Here is a 23,161-nt window from a genome sequence, read left to right as displayed (position 1 = left end):
TTAACACCTTCACACACACACACACACACACACACACACACACACACACACACAGAGTCCCAAACACTCTGCAGCTTCACAGATTCATCAACACACCGAGGATGACACTCTTCCTTTGCTTACGTTTGCCAATACAGCAGCTGGGGTTGTCGGGGGCAACAACATCACGGCGCCGCCGGGCGGTAAAAGCTCCGATGCTTCTCCTCTGAATGGACGGAGGAGGAGGAGGAGAGAAAAGAGAGGAGATCAACAGCAGCAGCTCTGATGACTATCAGTGTGTTGACCTGCTGAGAGCGTCTCAGGTTTGGACCGAATGTTCCACCTGATCATGTTTGACCTCTGATGAAGATTTTTTAATCGTTGTGTTTCCAAGGTTTTGAAAGGTGTTTGAATTATGGAGAAGACAAGATAAGACGTTCTTTCATTGGTCCAACAACAGGGACATTTTTGGACTTACAGCAGCAAAAATATAAAGAAGAAGAAGAAGAAATTAAATAATTCAGAGTCTGATTTCTTTAGGTTTTTTTTACACAAAATAAAGGGTTGAGCGTTGTTATTATTATTTTTTAAATTGAAGACAGACAGAGAGACAGGCAGACAGACAGGCAGAGAGACAGAGAGACAGACAGGCAGACAGACAGAGAGACAGATAGACAGACAGACAGACAGATAGACAGACAGACAGACAGACAGAGAGACAGACAGACAGGCAGACAGACAGGCTTAGAGACTCTGTGTCAGTCTTATTAAGTCAGCATCTTGTATCAAAGAAGTTTCATTAAATCGTCTCCGTGACAAATCCAGACAGCTCAACAATAAATCCTGACGTCTGTTTCCACGCCGCCGTCGCTGCTGTCAGCGCTAACAAACTGATAACTGTGACATCCTGTCTGCATTTATATTTACACTCAACATCCGACACGTCTGTGAGCTCGTGGTTCCCGTCACAACCAGCAGACTAACTGATGCTTATTAAAGCATTAAAACATGGAGGAGCTTCATGTTCAGGATTACAGGGATTCATTTATTCTTCCTGTCACTCTCTCTGTTCCACCTAAACATCCTCCATGTTCCAGTCTTCCAGGCCGTCCTCTTCACCGACTGCAGGGTTAAAATCGTCTGTCCTCCGTCTCCGTCACACACAAATAATGATGTTGTACTAAAGCAGATCAGGACAAAATGCAGCCCACTGAAAGGATTCATGAGGCGCCACAGTCCATCATGGAAAGAACAAGTTATCAGACCTTTATTTTGAAAGGGCTCAGTGCTGTGTTCATTGGTAATGATAATGAACTGAATCTTTATTATTAAAGAGTAACTTCAGTCCTTCACTGCTGCATGTTCTTCTTCTTCTTCTATTTTTGCTGCTGTTATCACTGCAGGGTTCACTGAAAAACAAAAAGTTTTAGTGGATAAATAACTTCAGTTTAGATCAAATCCTTTCCTTTTTTACATTTGTCTTCATTTCCGTCCTCCCCTCAGTGGAACAGCCTCCTGACATGGTCTTTATTTCTTTATCTAAAAATTGTTACTTTGTTTGTTGTGACATCACCCGTGTGGTTAACATCAGCTGTGTCCCCTACAGAATCTAAAAAGGACAAACACAGAAGACGTGTCCAGACTCCTGACAGTCCTGTCGTGTCGTCAAGTGACTCAAATATCAGGATTTTTTCCGTCACGCTGACAAATTGAGACTTTTGAAGACGTGGCCGCTGAGAACGTGTGGCGGCCATTTTTCTGTGTTTGTCCATTTTACAGACTCAGCAGTGTTATGAACACTAACGAGCAGATTAATGAATAATGCAGACGTTAATTGCAGCCCTTTTAATCCCGTATGATTCCTTCTTATCCTGATAATCCCGTCATCTGTCCCTCTCCTCACCCGTGCTGTTGATGTTTGCCCTCCTCTCCTTCACAAGCTGCCACACTTATTTATTTTTGGCGTCCTTCGTCTCGCCTGAGACCAGACACATTTTCCTCTATTTCGGGATTCAGATGCTCGGCGGCTCCCTGAGCGCCTGCACCAATCACATCACCCCGTCCTGCTCTGGATCCTCCTACCCTCTGTCCGTCTGCCGGCGGGGCTCGGTTCTTGGCTCCGACACACACGCAGCCTGCAGGGCGAACACACACTCACATTAATACTGACCTCCTTGGCGCTCTCTGTGCGGCGTGTGACAGATTGCGTTGTGATATTTATTTTATTCTCGCTCTCGACAGTCTCTGTGAACTCAGCTGTGACTGCTCTTTAGTCATCTCCAGGTTTATATTTATATTCTCCCGCCGTGAGAACACTGCAAAGTGTCGCACAGTTTCTCGTGGAACTCAGTTCATCGTTCTGATGATGAAGAGTCGACGTTTGTACCTGAACTCAAAGTGACGAGGAGAGAAGAGAGCAGCTGAGAGCGTTCATCGATCAGAAGGTTTCCAGACCACAGCAGCTGATCTGAAACTGTACATGTATGACCACTGACAACAAATAATGTTAATAATGTTAATAATGTTAATAATGTTAATAAAGTTAATAATATTAATAATGTTAATAATGTTAATAAAGTTAATAATGTTAATAATGTTAACAATGTTAATAATGTTAATCATGTTAATAATGTTAATAAAGTTAATAATATTAATAATGTTAATAATGTTAATAAAGTTAATAATGTTAATAATGTTAACAATGTTAATAATGTTAATCATGTTAATAATGTTAATAACACACCTTAATCTTCCTGTATGATTTTAAATCATGTGCAGTTTTGGAGACAGACTGAACACACAATGAATAAAGTTTAACTCAGAAACTAAACACTGTGAGCTTTGACTTCCCCTGAAGACACGGTCACAGGCCGTCACCAAGTCCACAAAACACGTCGTCCTCCCAGTAACCCTGTGAGGGTAAAGAACTGGTCCACTGGTCCACTGGTCCATGACCAAAACTTCCAGGGGAGACACCCTCCCTGTCCCCTTTTAAAGAATAAGAACCACCACCCTGGTCTGCCACCCCACAGGTCCACTGTCCCCGACCTCGTGTCAGCAGAGACAGCCAGACAGTGTCCAGAGTCTTCAGCACCTCATCCAATCTCATCCTTAACTGACGTCTTGTCTCAGAAGAGCTTCCTGACCACCTCACAGACCTCTGTGGACGAGACCTGCCCCATGTCTTCAGACTCTTCCACAGAGGACGTCTTCATCAGCCCTGCTCCTCTTGTCTTCAGACTCGGTCTCTTCCACAGAGGACGTCTTCATCAGCCCTGCTCCTCATGTCTTCAGACTCTGTCTCTTCCACAGAGGACGTCTTCATCAGCCCTGCTCCTCATGTCTTCAGACTCTGTCTCTTCCACAGAGGACGTCTTCACTGACGTCTCAGCCCTGCTCCTCTTGTCTTGAGTTCTTTCTGTCTTCATGTTGGTTCATTTAAAGGTCTTCATGTCACTCACGCAGCAGACTGTTTGTATAAGTAACATGATGGACTGTGATTTGTTGTTGTGTGTCCATGATGTCAGTATGACTTCATCACACACACTGATCTGAGGTCAGTTACACTCATAACATGTCCTACAGTCTGTCTGTCTCTGGTCCTCACAGCTCTCAGTCTCTTCATTTTTCACTGTGGAACCTTCTCTATAATGTTGATCATTTGTCTGTGAGTCAGCACTGACCACAGGGGAGGGACTGCTGCTGTAGTACACACACACACACACACACACACACACACACACACACACACACACACACACACACAGAGCATGGAAAGTTTGGAAATTAGAATTTCACTGAGGCTTCCAGACTCACACAAAGGTCACTTATCATGAGCTGACAAGAGTGTTCCTGCAGCCACATATCACACACACACACACACACACACACACACACACACACACACACACACACACACACACACACACACACACAAACTCACAAAACCACTTTGCTTTTTTCTTTGCAGTTGTTTTGTCTCATAGACGTTAGTGTGAGTCTCTTTGTTGTCAGTTCGTAGTGGTGTGTTTGTGTCTGTGGTTGTTTTGCATCATTTTGTCTCTTTCGGGTCTTTCTGCTTCTCTTTGTGGTTATTTTGTGTCTCTGTGGTCGTTCAGTAATCCATTCATGCATGTAGTGTGTCAAGATGACAGTTCTGCCACGGGGACATGCTGCTGTGATCTGTGTGCGTGTGTGTGTGTGTGTGTGTGTGTGTGTGTGTGTGTTGGAGCCTGGAGTACTGAGCAGCACTTCCTGGAACCTTTCTGTCCACTGGCCATAAAATGAGTTCAGAGGACCAAGATCTTTGTTGTTTTTCTGTCCGTCAGTCTCCTGTTTCATCTCCGTCCTCCTGTCTGTCCTCCTGTCTGTCCTCCTGTCTGTCTTCCTGTCTGTCCTCCTGTCTGTCCTCCTGTCTGTCTCTCAGTTTGTTTCCCTCTGAACTCTGTCTGACTGTTGGATCACAGCTCATTTGCAGTGCAGTGATCATCAGCCTCACAGAGAGTTTTAAGCTCAGTGATTGGTGTTTGACGGCTGGATTTGGGTTCACGTTAACGTGTGTGAGTGAGATCGTTCGCATGGTGACAGTCGACTCAGGTGAGCACCGCAGTCATAGAGGATCAGCTGATAAACTCTTGAAGACGCCGTCAGGTGATGATGAGCAGGGTGTTGCGAACGTGTTGGCCTCGGTGTAGCAGGGTGACGGTGGCGTCTGGAGGAGGTGGGCCGGGATCAGACAGGAGCAGGAGTGACAGCTGCTCAGAGAGGAGCCTGGGAGGAGAGTGTGGGAGGCAGGGCCTGATGTAACACGGGGCGGCGCACTCAAACCTGGCAGAAAGAAGAAGAAGAGATGAAGAGGTGGGGGATGAGAGAAGCAGTGGAGGAGAAGATATCAGTGTGTTGATGCAGAAAAGAAGGTGGAGGCAGCGCAATCAGGTGGAGGTGAGGGAGGCGAAAGGAGGAGATGAGGTCTGAATTCACACTTAAAGGGACAGTTCACCCCTAAATATAAAAAAAACAACATATTTCTCCTCTTACTTGTGCTGCTGTGTGCAGAGTTTTGGAGATATCAGCTCTAACAGCAACATCTGGAGATAATCCACAGAACACGTTGTGAGCTCTTTCTTTATGCAAAAAAATCTACTGAACTTCCTCTACAGAGAAACATTTCTTACTGTGTTGATGTTAAACAGAAAATCACAGAGGAGAATCACAGACTGGTTTCTAGATCGAGTTGATTTTGGTCGTATTGAGACGGACTGAAGACACGTCCTCATCAATATTCTGCTGCAGGACACTAAATGATGAGCTGCTCACTGTCAGACGTTCTCTTAGAAAAACTAAATGCAGCAGATCGACTTCAGGGGACAAAGGTCAAGCTGTTAGAGACTTAAATGGACAATCAGCACAGAAGGAGAGACAGAGGAGAATCAGGTGTGAACACTGAAGATGTGAGAGCAGAATGAGAGGATTGATTTTTTTAAATGCTGGGGATTAATGGAGGAGAGCACAGAGGAGGAGGAGACAGAGCAGGGAAATGAGAATTGATGAAGGTCGAACGCAGCAAATGACGGGAAGAAAATGAACTCCTGCCGAGGAGGAGCTGATGCAGGAGGAGACGATGGAACAGAGACCACAGCTGCCTTTAAAACACAGTTTACATGTAAAAATGATCTTCGTCCTCACTAACAATCTGCTGGTGTCTCAGTAGAGACGTCTGTCCACACTGAGACAACATGAAGAGGGACAAGGTCAGATATAGTTCAACATTTACACCGTCTGAAGACAAAAGTTTGATCTACAGATCTAAGCAGATGAAGGTGGACGGACTGTCAGCCAGCTGAGAACATGTTAGCACCTGGATCTGACTGAAGTACAGCTCCCAAAGACCAAGACCAGACCCAACATGTCTTCAACAGGCAAAGAGAAGGACATCAAACCCAACCAAGAGCTCAGTTCTGCAGCTAAACAGAAGAAAACTTTTCTGAAAACAGTTCAGGAAAGAAACAGACAGTGCCGTCATAGAATATTGATTCATATTTGATCAATACTGAGTTCATCAGTTTGATCCGAGTCTCTTCAGCCTTGTTGGTTATAGGGATGTGTACGATTGGTCGACAACAATTAAACTTTTTAAAATTTGTTAGTCGGCACCAGAAATACTAGTTGGTTAAACTATTTATCAATATTTGATTCATGCATAATGTCAGTTCACTGTTACCTGTAAGGTGTTTTGCAGCCGCCCACCACTAGTTGGGGCTGCAGCCCCGTCGGACAGCAGTCCTCCTCGCCCAGCCTGAATGCTGCGTTGGCCCATGTCTTATTTTGCTCCTGTCACAATATTTTTGGAACATTTGCAGGCATATTTACAAAAAACAATGAAGCTGATGATGTAAAACATTATATATCTCATCCCTGCCTGTTTTCACTTGAGTCCATCTCAGAAATGATCAATAAATGATCACATCCTGTTGAACACAACGTCCCAACTTTGTTGGCAGCAGGGTGGTAAGTTGTCAGTGAACATTTTACTGACACATTGAATATCAACACTTTTTCCTCTTGCCAGAAATGTTAATCAACAACATTTCCTGTCCTCTTCATTCCTAAGATGTTAAATCTAACAGAGTTGAATGAAGCCTGATAAAAGAGCTGCCAGAGACATTTTGTCAGGTTTCCAACAAGATATCACAACTCAGGATGTCCATCAAACACTTGAGAGGAGCATGAAGTGAGTAAATAAAGATCAAATGCCTTATTTTTTAAGGTAAAGAATTAAAAATGAATTCCTGAACAATATTCAAGCTCTCAGTCACAGCGTGATCATTTCCTCCATGATGTGACTGAACTGACGCTCTGTTCCTCCTGCAGCAGCTCGAGTCGACAGGCAGAGTTTCTGTGGGTGGTGAAAAGTGTCAGAGGAGGAGAAAGGAAGGCTGCTGCTCTATATGGAGGAGGAGGAGGAGGAATAAAGGGGGACTTGAAGGAGAAAGTGAGGAGGAGGAGGGGAAGCAGGTACAGGTGTTGATAGGCTGGAAACAGCGAGCGGCGTGGATCCGACAGGAGAAGACGGCTGCAGCCAAAAAAGTATAAGTGTGGGACTGTGGAGGAAAAACAGGAGTTTGTGGGAGAGGAAGAGTTGGTCGTGATGGTAGAAACACAGAAGAGAAGCTGCACCTGTTTACATGAATCTGATGCTCATTTTACCTGTTAGTCACAAATCTGAACACCTGAGTCACGTTTCTATATGAAAACAGCATCAGTCTGATCCTTCAGTCCTCTGAGATTCTTCCAGCCGTTTCTTTTCATCAGTTATAAGATAAAACAGACAGAAGCTACAGAAACATTTTGACGAGGAAGTAAAGAGAAGCGTTCATATATTTTTATATGAGCTGGACCTCATGTTCTGTCTGTTGACTGATGAGAAGATAAACAACTGGTTCACCAGACCTCCTTTGAAAAACATCATCATCATCATCTTCTTCTTCTTCTTCGTCTTCTTCTTCTTCTGCTTTATTCAAACTCGACAGAAACTAAATAAAACTCACCAAATCATTTCTGGTGTTCATATCAGGGTTCTTATCCATTTTAACCACATTTTCTCGTTTCATTTGCCTTTTTACTGACTGTTGTGTGTTTTTATACTGTTGTGTATCTTCAGTCTGTACATGCAGTTTATCTTGTTCCCTGACTGAAAGTCAACTTATTCCACAAAGATAATAAAATGTCTGAATCTACCAGCTGTAGTTTTACTGCAGGTGAAACCTGCTGTGATACATTTCATATTTCAGTCTTCATCTCTTCTGCACAGAAAACATAAACCAGTGTGAAACTGATCAGTTCAGCCTGTAAAAACTCTTTTCTCCTCACGCTGAACACAACTCAGACCCTGTAAACAGGAAACTATCTGACCTCTGAATCTGTCTCGGTGTCAAACTTGAGGTCACGGCCCAAAAATGGGTCACAGAGCTGTTTTTATTGTGTGGTTTTAGATCAGAACATGTGAGGAGGAGGAGCTGAAAGAGAGGAAAGGTTGTGAGGTGAAAACATGAAGTGAACTGGTGAAAAGGCTGCGAGTGTGATGGTGACGCGTTTCCCTCGACAGCTGTGGTGTGATTTCTGAGGTCATCACTGAGAGAGCTGGGTGAAAAAAATCATCTCATTCATTTTTAGTGCAAATATCTACTATATGTTCTATATTATACTTCATCAAATCATTTTTACTTTGCATGGTGATATCATTCAAAAAAAAACCCAAAGATCAGAGAAGTTTGACTTTTTTAATGCAAAAAATAACTCAAAATGATTAATCAGTCATCAAGCTAGTTGGAGAGTAATTTAGTCTCACACACACACACACACACACACACACACACACACACACACACACACACACACACACACACAAAAAGGTGAAAATGACCTTGTTGTGTTTGTGTGTTGCAGCCGACCAGTGAAGAAGACCTCTGCCCCATCTGCTACGCTCACTCCATCTCTGCCATCTTCAAGCCCTGCTCACACAAGTCCTGCAAGTGAGTCCACACACACACACACACACACACACACACACACACACACACACGGCTCGTTTCATCTCCAACACCCCACACACACATTTCATGTGCATCCTCCTCACTCACAGACTGAAGTCCTGAGAAGTTTCAGTTGAATTCAGTCCAGCTTCGTCTTCCTGCTGCAGGACAGAGTTTATCTGAACCAACGTGGTCTTTAGATTTAAATCAACATCAGTGCTGATATTCAGTCCAACAGCAGGACCTCAGTGTCATATCGCTTTTATACAACACTTCTACCTGCTACATTTATTATTCATCAACAACAGATTATGATTTATTTGTTTACTTGTTTATTGGCTCTACCTACACAAACAGTTCCACAACTGGACTGTTGCCAAGCAACACAAACATTTTCCTGCACACCAGTTTTAGTTTGCCTGCTACTGTGTACAGGTCTGAACCAGAACTGAGACAATGAACTCACCTCCTGATACTGTCACTGAACTGGTCTGATTCAACATGGATGGATGATGGATGGATGATGGATGGATGATGGATGATGAATGGATGATGGATGATGGATGGATGATGGATGGATGATGGATGATGGATGGATGATGGATGATGGATGGATGATGGGTGGATGGATGGATGGATGGATGGATGGATGATGGATGGATGGATGGATGGATGGATGATAGATGGATGGATGGATGGATGATGGATGGATGATGGATGGATGGATGGATGGATGGATGGATGGATGGATGGATGGATGGATGATGGATGGATGGATGGATGATAGATGGATGGATGGATGGATGATGGATGGATGATGGGTGGATGGATGGATGGATGGATGGATGGATGGATGGATGGATGGATGATGGATGGATGGATGGATGGATGGATGGATGGATGATGGATGGATGATGGGTGATTGATGGATGGATGGATGGATGGATGGATGGATGGATGGATGGATGGATGGATGATGGATGGATGATGGATGGATGGATGATGGATGGATGATGGATGGATGATGGGTGATTGATGGATGATGGGTGATTGATGGATGGATGATGGATGGATGATGGGTGGATGGATGATGGATGGATGATGGATGGATGATGGGTGGATGGATGATGGGTGGATGGATGGATGGATGATGGATGGATGATGGATGGATGATGGGTGGATGGATGATGGATGGATGATGGGTGGATGGATGGATGGATGGATGATGGATGGATGATGGTTGATTGATGGATGGATGATGGGTGGATGGATGGATGGATGGATGGATGGATGGATGGATGGATGGATGGATGGATGATGGGTGATTGATGGATGGATGATGGGTGGATGGATGATGGGTAGATGGATGATGGATGGATGATTGATGGATGGATGATGGGTGGATGGATGATGGATGGATGATTGATGGATGGATGATGGGTGATTGATGGATGGATGATGGATGATGGGTGGATGGATGATGGGTGATTGATGGATGGATGATGGATGGATGGATGGATGGATGGATGGATGGATGGATGGATGGATGATGGATGGATGATGGGTGGATGGATGATGGGTGATGGATGGATGGATGCATGATGGGTGGATGGATGGATGATGGGTGGATGATGGGTGGATGATGGGTGGATGGATGATGGGTGGATGGATGGGTGGATGGATGATGGATGGATGATGGGTGGATGGATGATGGATGGATGATGGATGGATGATGGATGATGGATGGATGATGGGTGGATGGATGATGGGTGATGGATGGATGGATGGATGGATGGGTGGATGGATGATGGATGATGGATGGATGATGGGTGGATGGATGATCGGTGGATGGATGGATGATGGGTGGATGGATGATGGGTGGATGGATGGATGATGGGTGGATGATGGGTGGATGGATGATGGGTGGATGATGGGTGGATGGATGATGGATGGATGATGGGTGGATGATTGATGGATGGATGATGGGTGGATGATGGGTGGATGATGGGTGGATGGATGATGGGTGGATGATTAATGGATGGATGATGGGTGGATGATGGGTGGATGGATGGATGGATGGATGGATGATGGGTGGATGATGGGTGGATGATGGGTGGATGGATGGATGATGGATGGATGATGGGTGGATGATGGATGGATGATGGGTGGATGATGGGTGGATGATGGATGGATGGATGGATGGATGATGGGTGGATGGATGATGGATGATTGATGGATGGATGATGGATGATGGGTGGATGGATGATGGGTGGATGATTGATGGGTGGATGATGGGTGGATGGACAGAGTAAAACAACATTTTTTTAAAGACCATGTTAGTTTTAATATAAAGCTGTTTTATGAGTTCAGGCCCCTAAAGAAACAAAATCAACAATATTTAATTTCTTCACTGTAATAAAAGGACTAACACATAATTCCATTACTTCTGACAGTAATTACAGATGTAACTAATTACTATAATCTAATAAGACAGTTAACTACTGTAACAACAGAGGAAATAAAAGTGTAGCTTACAGGTGAGAACTCTGCTCATCACTGATAATGGGTGCAATGATAAATAAAAATTTGACAGTTGTCTCTGAAATAATATAACTATGTGCAGGCTTGGGGAGTAACAGATTACATAATTAGGATACACAAAAATGTAACTGTAATCAATTGATGCTAATCAATCAATTAATTATTTAATTAAAATTTGATACATAAAAAAATCAAAATAAATTTTAAAAATTGATCCATAAAATTGCTGACTGTATTCAGTTCGCTCTTCTTACACACTGAATGTTTAATTTTTTAAAACAAGTCAGTGAATTTTCCTTTTGGGATTTTGTCTTTGTTTAAAACTTTTTTTTACTGAGTGTGTTTAATATGTTGACGTCTACAGACGACCGTTTATATAAAGTGATTATTGTAACAACCAGCTGCTTCTGGCAAATGAAATGCTGACAGGAGAACAACAACAACAACAACAACAACAACAATAACAGCAACAACAATAATAGCAGCACATTTTATTTATTTATGTAGCACTTTTCAAAAAAGAAGTTACTTCACAAGACAATTAAAGTAAGATTTTCTAGTTATTAGTCCAAGTCTGTGTTTCCAGGGAAACAGAGAAAATACTAGAAAAAACCTGTTGTATAATCACAATATTTCACTGGTTTGTCATTATTATTATTAACGCGACAGTCATAATTATAGACCTTCTGTATAAATTTTATTTATCTAATATGATCAAAGTGTTCGGTGACTGTTTGGACCTTTCAATTCAAATCAATCTGCCTGAAACATAAATAAAAAAACACATCATCTCAGAATATATGTACACACACAGAGCACTGTACATTTGATGTATTTATACACACAGATAGGTGTGTGTGTGTGTGTGTGTGTGTGTGTGTGTGTGTGTGTGTGTGTGTGTGTGTGTGTGTGAGTCAGCTGTTTGGTAACTGCTGATTGAGGCTGAAACCTGCAGCAGCTCTGTGGGCAGCAGACCTTCGTCCAATACACACCTCAATACATATTTCATGTTATCCTGGAGGTGCGCTTGATTTAGCTGCGCTGGCACGCCAACTCAGCAGATGTATGGATTATTCTGGTGGTGATTGAGAGCGCTGTCACGAGGAGTAAACCACACGGAGCTGAGCTGATTCCAGTCACCTCTCAGGCTGAACTCGGGCTCCATTTTACCCACATGTCTGTTTCTGTATCTGGACTACAAAGACCAGATCTGCCTTCATCCTTTTCTTTTAATCTTTAATTCTCTCGTTTCTTCCTTTTCTTCATCCTCCTGTTCTGCTGTGTTACACAGCGAGGTCGCCCAGTATTTACAGAAACACTTCCTGTAACCACACAGTAGAGACGAGTAGAAGAAGATGGTCGAGCATTAATTTTAGTTCTTATACTAAATACCAAAGAAATTCTTTTTGAATGTGTTTATTAGATTCATTTTTATTTCATATTTCCACAGATTTTATCATTTACATTATGAAACTCACCTGATGAAGAATGTTTGTTTGTTCTGAGTGAAACAACATTTTTAAAAGTTAAAGCTAAAAGTTCAAAAGCTTCATGAGCAGCACATTTCTGCCCCTGAAAGAAAAAACGTCCCTGTGGTGAGTCATAAGATAAATGGTCAAAACTATGTCTCTTTAACTTTATGTCATAATCTCGACTCACCATGGGGATCATTTTTTCCTCTGGCAGAAATGTGCTGCCACAGATCCAGAGAGCAGCTGACCTCTGACCTCTGACCTCTGACCTCTGACCTCTCTGCACAGAGCCTGCATCAACCAGCATCTGATGAACAACAAGGACTGTTTCTTCTGCAAAGCCACCATCACCGGGGTCGAAGACTACAGCAAGCCCGCCACCTCCTAACACACACACACATCCTACACACACACATCCTACACACACATCCTACACACACACACACACACACACACACACACACGTTGGTTGTAAAGATGAAACAGACGTCACCTCTCTGCAGCCCCTCAAACATTAGTGAACCCAAAGATTCCTCACACACGTCTGTGCTGTCTGTGTGTGTGTGTGTGTGTGTGTGTCTGAGTGTGTGTGTCACACTAAAGTCATGTGTACTGTAAGATTTGTGTGTGTGTGCTGAATTATTCTCAGATTTTTGATGTGTGAGACTAAAAGTTGTCATGAGAAGAAGTTTGAAGTTACAGAGAACAGGTTTCACATCATTCACGTTTCTCTAAATACACTCAGTATATCAGCCTGACAGTATTGATCATATATATATACAGTATATTGACATATCTGGTCAATGTAAAGCTATTTTAAAGTTCCCCAACTGTTTTAAAGCTGTGGTTCCCAACCTGTGGGTTAGGACCCCACGATGAGACGATTAAAGGACTTCTCAAATGAAAAAGAAAATGACAAAAGAAAATATTTTATTCTAAATGTCTGACATCATTTTCTGTACAGATTTATAAAAACCTCCCAAAGCAGCTGCAGGAACTTATAAAGTCAATACTTTAGTCAGGGGCTGGAGATTAAAGGGATAGTTCAACCCAAAAGCAAAATACACATTTTCCACCTGCAGTGCTGTTTATCCACTGATACGTTTTTGGTGTGATTTGGAGTTCTGGCCAATGACGTGTCTGTCTTCTCTCCAATATAAAGGACTAGATGGAACTTATATGCACATTATATTTAATATTTTCACCACTTTACCTTTCTGTCAGAAAGGGTTTTCTGACAGGAAACCACCATTATACAAGATAAATAACAAACCAACCAAACTCCATTGACAAAATCAGTAATTTAGCTGACAGAACACAGGAGTTGTTGGTCTGCTGATGCCTCCATCTGTTAGTGCGTTTGTGTTCTTTTGAGACTTCAGTGTTTTAAAAAGGTTAATTCAGATTCACTGAAGACTCACAACAACACAAACACACTAACAGATGGAGGCAGCAGCAGACCAACAACTCCTGTGTTCTGTCAGCTAAATGACTGATTTTATGAATGGAGTTTGGTTGGTTTGTAGAGAGTGAGATTTGTCTGATATATCAGTGGTTTCCTGTCAGAAAGGTTTGTCTGGATAAATACCTCATCCAGTCACACTGTAAATAACATGAAGTATACATTTAACAGGATTAAGAGGAAAAAAAACATTCACACCTGCAGGAAAACCCACAAATACACGAGGAGAACCTCAGTTTGCTGAGTCGGGTTTAAATCCAGGATTTTAGGGTTCATTTCTCAACCAGGTGGACTGGACCCCAGGTCACGTCACACTTTTAGGTTCCAGTGTGAGTTTAAGTCTAAATATAAATTATATTACAGCTGTTGTCAGGCAGTGAAAACACACGTCAGTATACTGATGACAGGACGCTGGGGACTCTGTGTCCTCTCTGTAAGACAGGACACACACACACACACACACACACACACACACACACACACACACACAGCAGCCTAACAGCTCCCCAATAAAGCATAAAGTCCTCGGTGGAGGACAGCAGCGTCCTTGAGTGCAAGAACCTGCTGTCATATTAACACAACAACTCACCTCCACCTGTCAGAGCAGGTACACACACACACACACACACACACACACACACACACACACACACACACACACACACACACACACGCCCTGACAGGAACAGGATGGCAAACGTGTTCTATATCTCACCTTTACCTCTGTGAACACTCACACACACAGACACACACAGACACACACAGGCAGGGAACAAAGTCATACCTCACATTAACCCTGTGGATGGACACCTGGACGAGTCCACCAGGTACAGACCTGTGGGGGGGGGGGTAACTGAAGAGTCTCCGTCTCTGTCTGTCTCACAGTCTGATGGATTTTACGTTGTTTCCGTCTTCTTACATCATTTATCTCATTTTCATCTTGTTTCATAGTTTGCTTGTTCTTCTCTTTTTAATTTTTGTCTTGTTACGTCTTTTATGAAGTTTTTGCCTTTTATTACAACTTTTACGTGTTTTTCGTCTCGTAACATTTTTTTTGTCATGTTACATCATTTTGTCTTGTTTGGTCTTTTCTGTGTCTTATTGTTTTGTCCATTAGTTTAAAATCAGTCTTGATGTTTGAAGGCGGAGCACAATGATGCAAAATAACAATAATCAATAATTCAGTCATTCAAACTAAAGTAATGAGTCTGTTTATAAAATGTGAGGAGGAGAAAGTTCAGATATTTGTGTTCAGATGTCAGAAAAATAAAGTACAGATACCTGAAAACAGTAACAGAGTATTTGTACTTAGTTACTGTCTCTGCTGCTCTGTTGAACCAGTCTGTTGTAAAAACTGCTGTGTTCTGATTCGCTCTGATCTACAGACACCGTCAGTTACTCAGTGACATCATTAACTCACCTGTGATGAAGAGTTTGTGACGTCTGGCTGCTCTGTAGTCACTTTGTGTCTCTTTGACTGTGGAGGTGTTGAATGTTTGGAGGAGAGGTGGGAGGGGCCTGTCATGCGTCTGTGCCTGGGGGGGGCGCTGTCTCGTCATCCATCCACGATTCTACTACAGGTCACACAAACGTACTGTAATCATCAGGTACAGGTGCAGGGAGCAGGTCTACAGCCATCACTACACAACAAATACACTTAGAGCTCTTTGTAACACAAACACACACACACACACACACACACACACACACACACACAAACACAGTGTACAGTCACACACTTTAAACACTCAGATAAACGGATAAACACCTAGAAAACAGCAAAAGTTTGACCTCAGACTGGAGTCTCATGTCAGTCCAGTCAATATGAGGCTACAGTTAGCAGCTGGTTAGCTTAGCCTAGCTTAGCTTAGCATAAAAACAGGAAACAGGGTGAAACCTGCTGCAGGCTGCAGCTTCATATGTCTGACTGACGCTCCGTTGAAACTTTCTCATCTGCAGTGTTCTCATCATCATGTGTTTGAGTGGAACATTTAAAGAGACGTGCAGGACTTTTCTACAATCTTAAAGGGACAGTTCACTCAAAAACAAACATGTTTTGTCTATGAGAGAAACTGGTCTGCAGGTTAAACCTTTTGCCACTTTATCACCTTTATTTAAATGAGTTATAAAAACAGGTTTAAGCTCCTGACTGTCTTCATCTCAGTCAGTAAAGTCTCAAACAGCACAGGCTCAACTTAGGACTTTGGTTCATTTATTTGTGCTTATTTTGTCTGTCAGGTAAAAGCAGGTAGACGGTTATAGAAAGGAAACAGAAGAATTTGTTTGTCCAAAAACACAACTGTGTTCTGCATTTTGTTTTTTGATGTTGCAGTGAATGTACAGCAAAGGTTGGATCTCTGCTTTTGAAAAGATTTCTGAAAACACACGAGGACGTTTTCACGTCTTTGGAGCGTTTCACAGGTTGTGTTTGTTTTCAGTTTTTATCTCTGCTGGTTTGAGCATCAACTGCAACATGAACAACACGCAACAGTGATAATGATCCGAGTCATTTCAGCCGTCCACGTCCCGGCGGAGTGGACTTCAGCGAGCTGATGTTTGTGTCGATCTGACAGATGAATGATATTTAAAACTAAACTGATGTGAGATGTTTGGTGTCGATGAGGCGTTCACTGACACATGAATGATGAACTGATGTGAGCTCAGAGTTTGAATCTTAAAGGGCTGACAGACGGATAATGTTGATGGACGTGTAGGCTGTGTGTGTGTGTGTGTGTGTGTGTGTGTGTGTGTGTGTGTGTTCCTCTCTGTAGTGGTACTGAGTGAATATTCACAGCATGTGTGTGAGTGTTTATCTTGCAGTGTGTTTGCTGGAGGGATTTTAACGGCTGCTTGGAGAAATATCACAGCAACTGGTTGATTTGTGTTTACGAGACATTTATCTGTAGTGAGAGGAGGAGGAGGAGGAGGAGGAGGAGGAGACGTCAGGGACGGACAGATGATTGCTTTCTGTTTCTCCTTTGTGAGTGAGAGTGCACATATATTGACAATGTAACTGCATTAAATTATTTATCCAAACAGACCCGCTGCTCTGTGTGATTCTTTATGGAAACAAGAAAAACAGACGAATGTAAAACTGGACCAGAGAGATCAGGAACGTGTGGAGGGAAATGAAGATCTGCTACGAATCACAAGCAACAAGAAGAGGAAGCCAGACTGACAGTATAAACACAAATACACACATATACAGTATTCCTGCAAAAACTGCAGGAATTTATAGATTTCACCATCTACAATCCATAATATCGTTAAAACATTCAGAGAAATCTCACTTTTTTGGGCAGCAGGTGATGATGCTGGTGAGGGTTTGTGGGTAAAAACACAGTTCTGTTAGTTTACTTGAAGTATGAGTATGTACTGTTAATCTAAAGGAGCATCGATACGTGGCCTACAGGAGGCAGCGATCGAAACACCAACACTGACTGATGACCACGTTCTACCTCCTGAGGCACAGCTGCAACACACACACACACACACACACACACACACACACACACACACACACACACACACACAGTACAACTGCACTGTGCAATCATGTTCTGTCTGGTGACAATAAAACTGAACCTGTATCACCTACAGTAGATGGAGATCGACACACCCCACTACTTCCTGTAGGAAAACAGGAAACCACACACACACACACACACACACACACACACACACACACGTCCACATGTGTGTGTGTGTGTGTGTGTGTGTGTGTGTGAGAGAGACCTGTTGGTCCATCAGTAACCTGACACCAGGCTGAGAGGCCACAGTTTATAGATCGAGACAGAAATAACTGCACCAGAGAAACAGAGAGGGACAGAAACATGGAGGAGGAGGAGGAGGAGGAGGAGGTGAAGATGGAGGAGAACAAGGGCACTGACAGCAGCTCTGTGTGTATTTATAGTGGAAGGTGGAACAGGAGCTTTTTTCCTCTGATCGATGTAGAAACAGAAACAGCACACGACCTGTCCACTAATGGCAACCTGCTGACTCTGTGTGTGTGTGTGTGTGTGTGTGTGTGCGTGTGTGTGTGTGTGTGTGTGTGTGTGTTGATGGGTCAATAAAAAGGACGGAGCAAAGAGGCAGAGTTTCAGTCGTCCACGACCATGAAATTAATCTACACTGTGTGTATTTAATGCTGCGCCTATCAATAGATCGATCAATAAATCTCTTACTCACAACATTCAATACAGCAAACAAACAGCTGATAATAATAATAATAATAATAATAATAATAATAATAATAATAATAACTGATGCCTGTGGTGTCACATGTGCAGTAAACCTCTGTGGTTTCATGTCCAAGTTATTAAAATACTTCACTTTTTATTTTACTGTTCACTTGTGTCACTTCTTAGTGTTTACTTAATAACTTTATTTTGTTTTTATAATTTTTTATTTATAATTTTAATTTTATTTTAGTTCATTCATTTTGATAATACCGGCCTCTGTAATATTAGAGTAGTACAGAGAAGATGTTTTCCTGAAAGTGACACAGTTTATCCTGAGAACAGAAGTTCACTGTTCTGATGTTCCAAACCTGATCACATCAGTCAGTATTATCTGTTGGTATTGATAATTACTGAGGCAGAAGAACCTCATTTCAACATTAATGAACAGTAGCTCGACCTTTGCTGCAGCTGCGAGGATGAAATGCTAAATTCAATCTGTGATCTGTCACTGTCTGACTGAACAGCCTCATAATAATGATATTTTACATTTTTAAACTAAAGAAATTCATTAAAACAAGTCTTTTGGTGTTTTCAGAGTCATGATATTGAGCTCAAACAGATTCCATATTCTGTCGGCGTTCAGAGACTCATCTCTCAGGTGTAATAAAATATTTAGAGGTAGAGTTTTTCCTTCTTTGTTGGAATAAAATCACACTGCAGCTTCAGGAGTGTGTCTGTTGTGTTTGAACCTGTGAAGCATGAACAGACTCTCAGAGTGTTTGATGCACTTTAAATAAACTCAAGTTAAAATTCATGTTGCTGCAAATATCTGAGTCACATATTCACTTTAAAGGTTCAGTGCAGAAGAGTTCCCTCACTGCTTACAGCTGGAGTTTATTTATTTTCAACAGATGCGATAATTCAGTTTGATTAAAATGTTATTTTGTTCTGGGCTGCAGAGTTCACTGCAAGCTGATTGGATTTCCAGGAAACGTGTTCGCCTGGAGCATTATTGAATAACAGCGTCAAATTGAGGTCAGACGGGGAGAGAAATACTCTGAATTATCACAGAAAAAGTTTTTTAATCGCTTTATTTAATAGACTATATAAAGTTTCTGTGTCTCAGAGGAAACCTGTGAGAGTAAATGAAACGTCCTGGAATATTTTCCTCCAGTCGTCCAGTTTCCCCTCTGAGCTCATTTAACATTTATTAAAAACTGAATTTCTTTGCTCTGTTGATTTTCTCAGTTTGTTTACAGTTTCACGAAAAACAACTCAGAAGTTTTCAGAGGATGTTTTCAGTTATATCATGTTTCAATATTTACACAAATGATTACTAAACAATTACGTCAATTGAAAAATTGGTCCAAACATGAAAACAGGTGAAGCGCATGGATCCTGTTTTTGTTGTTTTCTGCAAAGTTTTGTCTTCGACTCTTTAACATGGACACATTTTACAGTAAAGTTTGTTCATAAATGTTCTTAAATATGAATTTATTGACTCATTATAACAAATATGATCAGAATTGTTCTAGATTGATTGACCTGATTGGTGACAGTGTTTGTACTGAAAACATCTCAGCCCAAAAATATATATATATTGTTTGAGTCATATTGATTTAAAAACGTCATCATTCTTTTTCATATTAATACTTCTGTAAATTTAAGTAAATCTTTTTTTCTTTTACTTTTGTACTTCTGTTTTTGAATGCAGAACTTTAACTTTTAATAGAGTATTTCTACACTGTGGTATGAGTACTTTCACTTGAAGAACAGATGAAAGTATTTTTTCCGTTCATGTTTCCTTTTGTCCTCCTCGTCACAAATGCTGACATAAGTGACAGGAATGTTGTGAACACAGCGACTGAAGGATGAGTCAGAGTTCTTTGATAAAATGATTTATGAGGACAGATCATTGTCCAGGATGCATGGAAACAAACACCTGTGCAGGTGAGTCTACAGTCTGATGGTAACAGAGTCAGATGAAGGTTGAGATGTGATTCTGTGGTTTACATGAACATGTCTGATATGAGCAGCTTGTCTGACAGAGCTCTGCTGCCCCCTGCAGGACTGTTGTGTGCACAACAAGCACCTGCAGGACTGGTCACAGTACATTGTGTGTGTGTGTGTGTGTGTGTGTGTGTGTGTGTGTCTGTGTGTGTGTGTGTGTGTGTCTCTGTGTGTGTGTGTCTGTGTGTGTGTCTGTCTGTGTGTGTGTCTGTGTTTAAACCATCAGATTATAACAGCAAATAAACATCTGTGTTGGATTAGAACTGAGATCAACTCTATGATATTTTCTCGAAGTTTCATTGATTGAGACAAAATATTAGACTGAAGAAAATGACGACGACGACGATGATGATGATGATGATGATGATGATGATGATGTTATGTATGATGATGATGATGTTATGTATGACGACGATGATGATGATGATGATGATGATGTTATGTATGATGATGATGTTATGTATGATGATGATGATGTTATGTATGACGACGATGATGATGATGATGATGATGTTATGTATGATGATGATGTTATGTATGACGACGATGATGATGATGATGATGTTATGTATGACGACGACGATGATGATGATGATGATGATGATGTTATGTATGATGGCGATGATGATGATGATGATGATGATGATGATGATGATGTTTTGTATGATGATGATGTTATGTATGATGATGATGATGTTATGTATGACGACGATGATGATGATGATGATGATGATGTTATGTATGATGATGATGTTATGTATGATGATGATGATGTTATGTATGACGACGATGATGATGATGATGTTATGTATGACGACGACGATGATGATGATGATGATGATGATGATGTTATGTATGATGGCGATGATGATGATGATGATGATGATGATGATGATGTTTTGTATGATGATGATGATGTTATGTATGATGGCGATGATGATGATGATGATGATGATGTTATGTATGATGATGATGATGTTATGTATGACGACGATGATGATGATGATGATGTTATGTATGATGATGATGATGTTATGTATGACGACGATGATGATGATGATGATGTTATGTATGACGACGATGATGATGATGATGATGATGATGTTTTGTATGATGATGATGTTATGTATGATGATGATGATGTTATGTATGATGATGATGATGTTATGTATGATGATGATGACGTTATGTATGACGACGATGATGATGATGATGATGATGATGATGATGTTATGTATGATGATGATGTTATGTATGATGATGATGATGTTATGTATGACGACGACGATGATGATGATGATGATGATGATGATAATTTTATGTATGACGACGACGATGATGATGATGATGATGATGTTATGTATGACGACGATGATGATGATGATGATGATGTTATGTATGACGACGACGATGATGATGATGATGATGATGATGTTTTGTATGATGATGATGATGTTATGTATGACGACGATGGTGATGATGATGATGATGATGTTTTGTATGATGATGATGATGTTATGTATGATGGCGATGATGATGATGATGATGATGATGATGTTTTGTATGATGATGATGTTATGTATGACGGCGATGATGATGATGATCATGATGATGTTTTGTATGATGATGATGTTATGTATGATGACGATGATAACGATGATGATGATGATGTTATGTATGATGATGATGATGTTATGTATGATGATGATGATGATGATGTTATGTATGACGACGATGATGACGATGATGATGATGATGTTATGTATGATGATGATGATGTTATGTATGATGATGATGATGATGATGATGATGATGATGATGATGTTATGTGTGATGATGATGTTATGTATGATGATGATGATGTTATGTATGACGAAGACGATGATGATGATGATGTTTTGTATGATGATGATGATGTTATGTATGACGACGACGATGATGATGATGATATGTATGATGATGATGTTTTGTATGATGATGATGATGTTATGTATGACGAATATGATGATGATGATGATGATGTTATGTATGACGACGACGATGATGATGATGATGATGTTATGTATGACGACGATGATGATGATGTTATGTATGACAACGATGATGATGATGATGATGTTATGTATGATGGTGATGATGATGTTATGTATGATGATGATGATGATGATGTTATGTATGACGACGACGATGATGATGATGATGTTATGTATGATGATGATGATGATGATGATGATGATGATGTTATGTATGATGATGATGATGATGATGTTATGTATGATGATGATGATGATGATGATGATGATGATGTTATGTATGATGATGATGATGATGATGATGTTATGTATGATGGTGATGATGATGTTATGTATAATGATGATGATGATGATGTTATGTATGACGACGACGATGATGATGATGATGTTATGTATGATGATGATGATGATGATGATGATGATGATGTTATGTATGATGATGATGATGATGATGTTATGTATGATGATGATGATGATGTTATGTATGGTGATGATGATGATGATGATGTTATTTATGATGATGATGATGATGATGATGATGTTATGTATGATGATGATGATGTTATGTATGATGATGATGATGATGTTGTGTATGACGACGATGATGATGATGATGATGTTATGTATGATGATGATGATGATGATGATGGTGTTATGTATGATGACGACAATGATGATGATGATGTTATGTATGATGATGATGATGTTATGTATGATGATGATGATGATGATGATGATGATGTTATGTATGACGACGATGATGATGATGATGATGATGATGATGATGTTATGTATGACGACGACGACGATGATGATGATGATGTTATGTATGACGGCGATGATGATGATGATGATGATGTTTTGTATGATGATGATATTATGTATGACGACGACGATGATGATGATGATGATGATGTTGTTTTGTATGACGACGACGATGATGATGATGATG

The 23,161-nt window shown here is 41.0% G+C and overlaps 1 protein-coding gene across 1 annotated transcript in view; it reads left to right on the top strand.

The window, feature by feature from the left end:
• rnf123 (ring finger protein 123) overlaps positions 1 to 12,929 on the top strand; it is a 136,061-nt gene extending 123,132 nt beyond the window's left edge. The window contains exons 39-40 of the mRNA XM_084742207.1: positions 8,425 to 8,510; positions 12,812 to 12,929. Coding sequence (XP_084598333.1) covers positions 8,425 to 8,510; positions 12,812 to 12,911 — 186 coding nt within the window. The 3' untranslated portion in view covers positions 12,912 to 12,929. The remainder of the gene's footprint in view (positions 1 to 8,424; positions 8,511 to 12,811) is intronic.
• The last annotated feature ends 10,232 nt before the right edge of the window (positions 12,930 to 23,161 follow it).

This window comes from Lutjanus erythropterus, chromosome 2 (assembly GCF_056507025.1).
Source record: "Lutjanus erythropterus isolate fLutEry1 chromosome 2, fLutEry1.hap2, whole genome shotgun sequence".
Classification (NCBI taxonomy): Eukaryota; Metazoa; Chordata; class Actinopteri; order Lutjaniformes; family Lutjanidae; genus Lutjanus; species Lutjanus erythropterus.
Note: the sequence above shows the minus strand (reverse complement) of the source record. Positions and strands in the feature narration are given on the sequence as shown.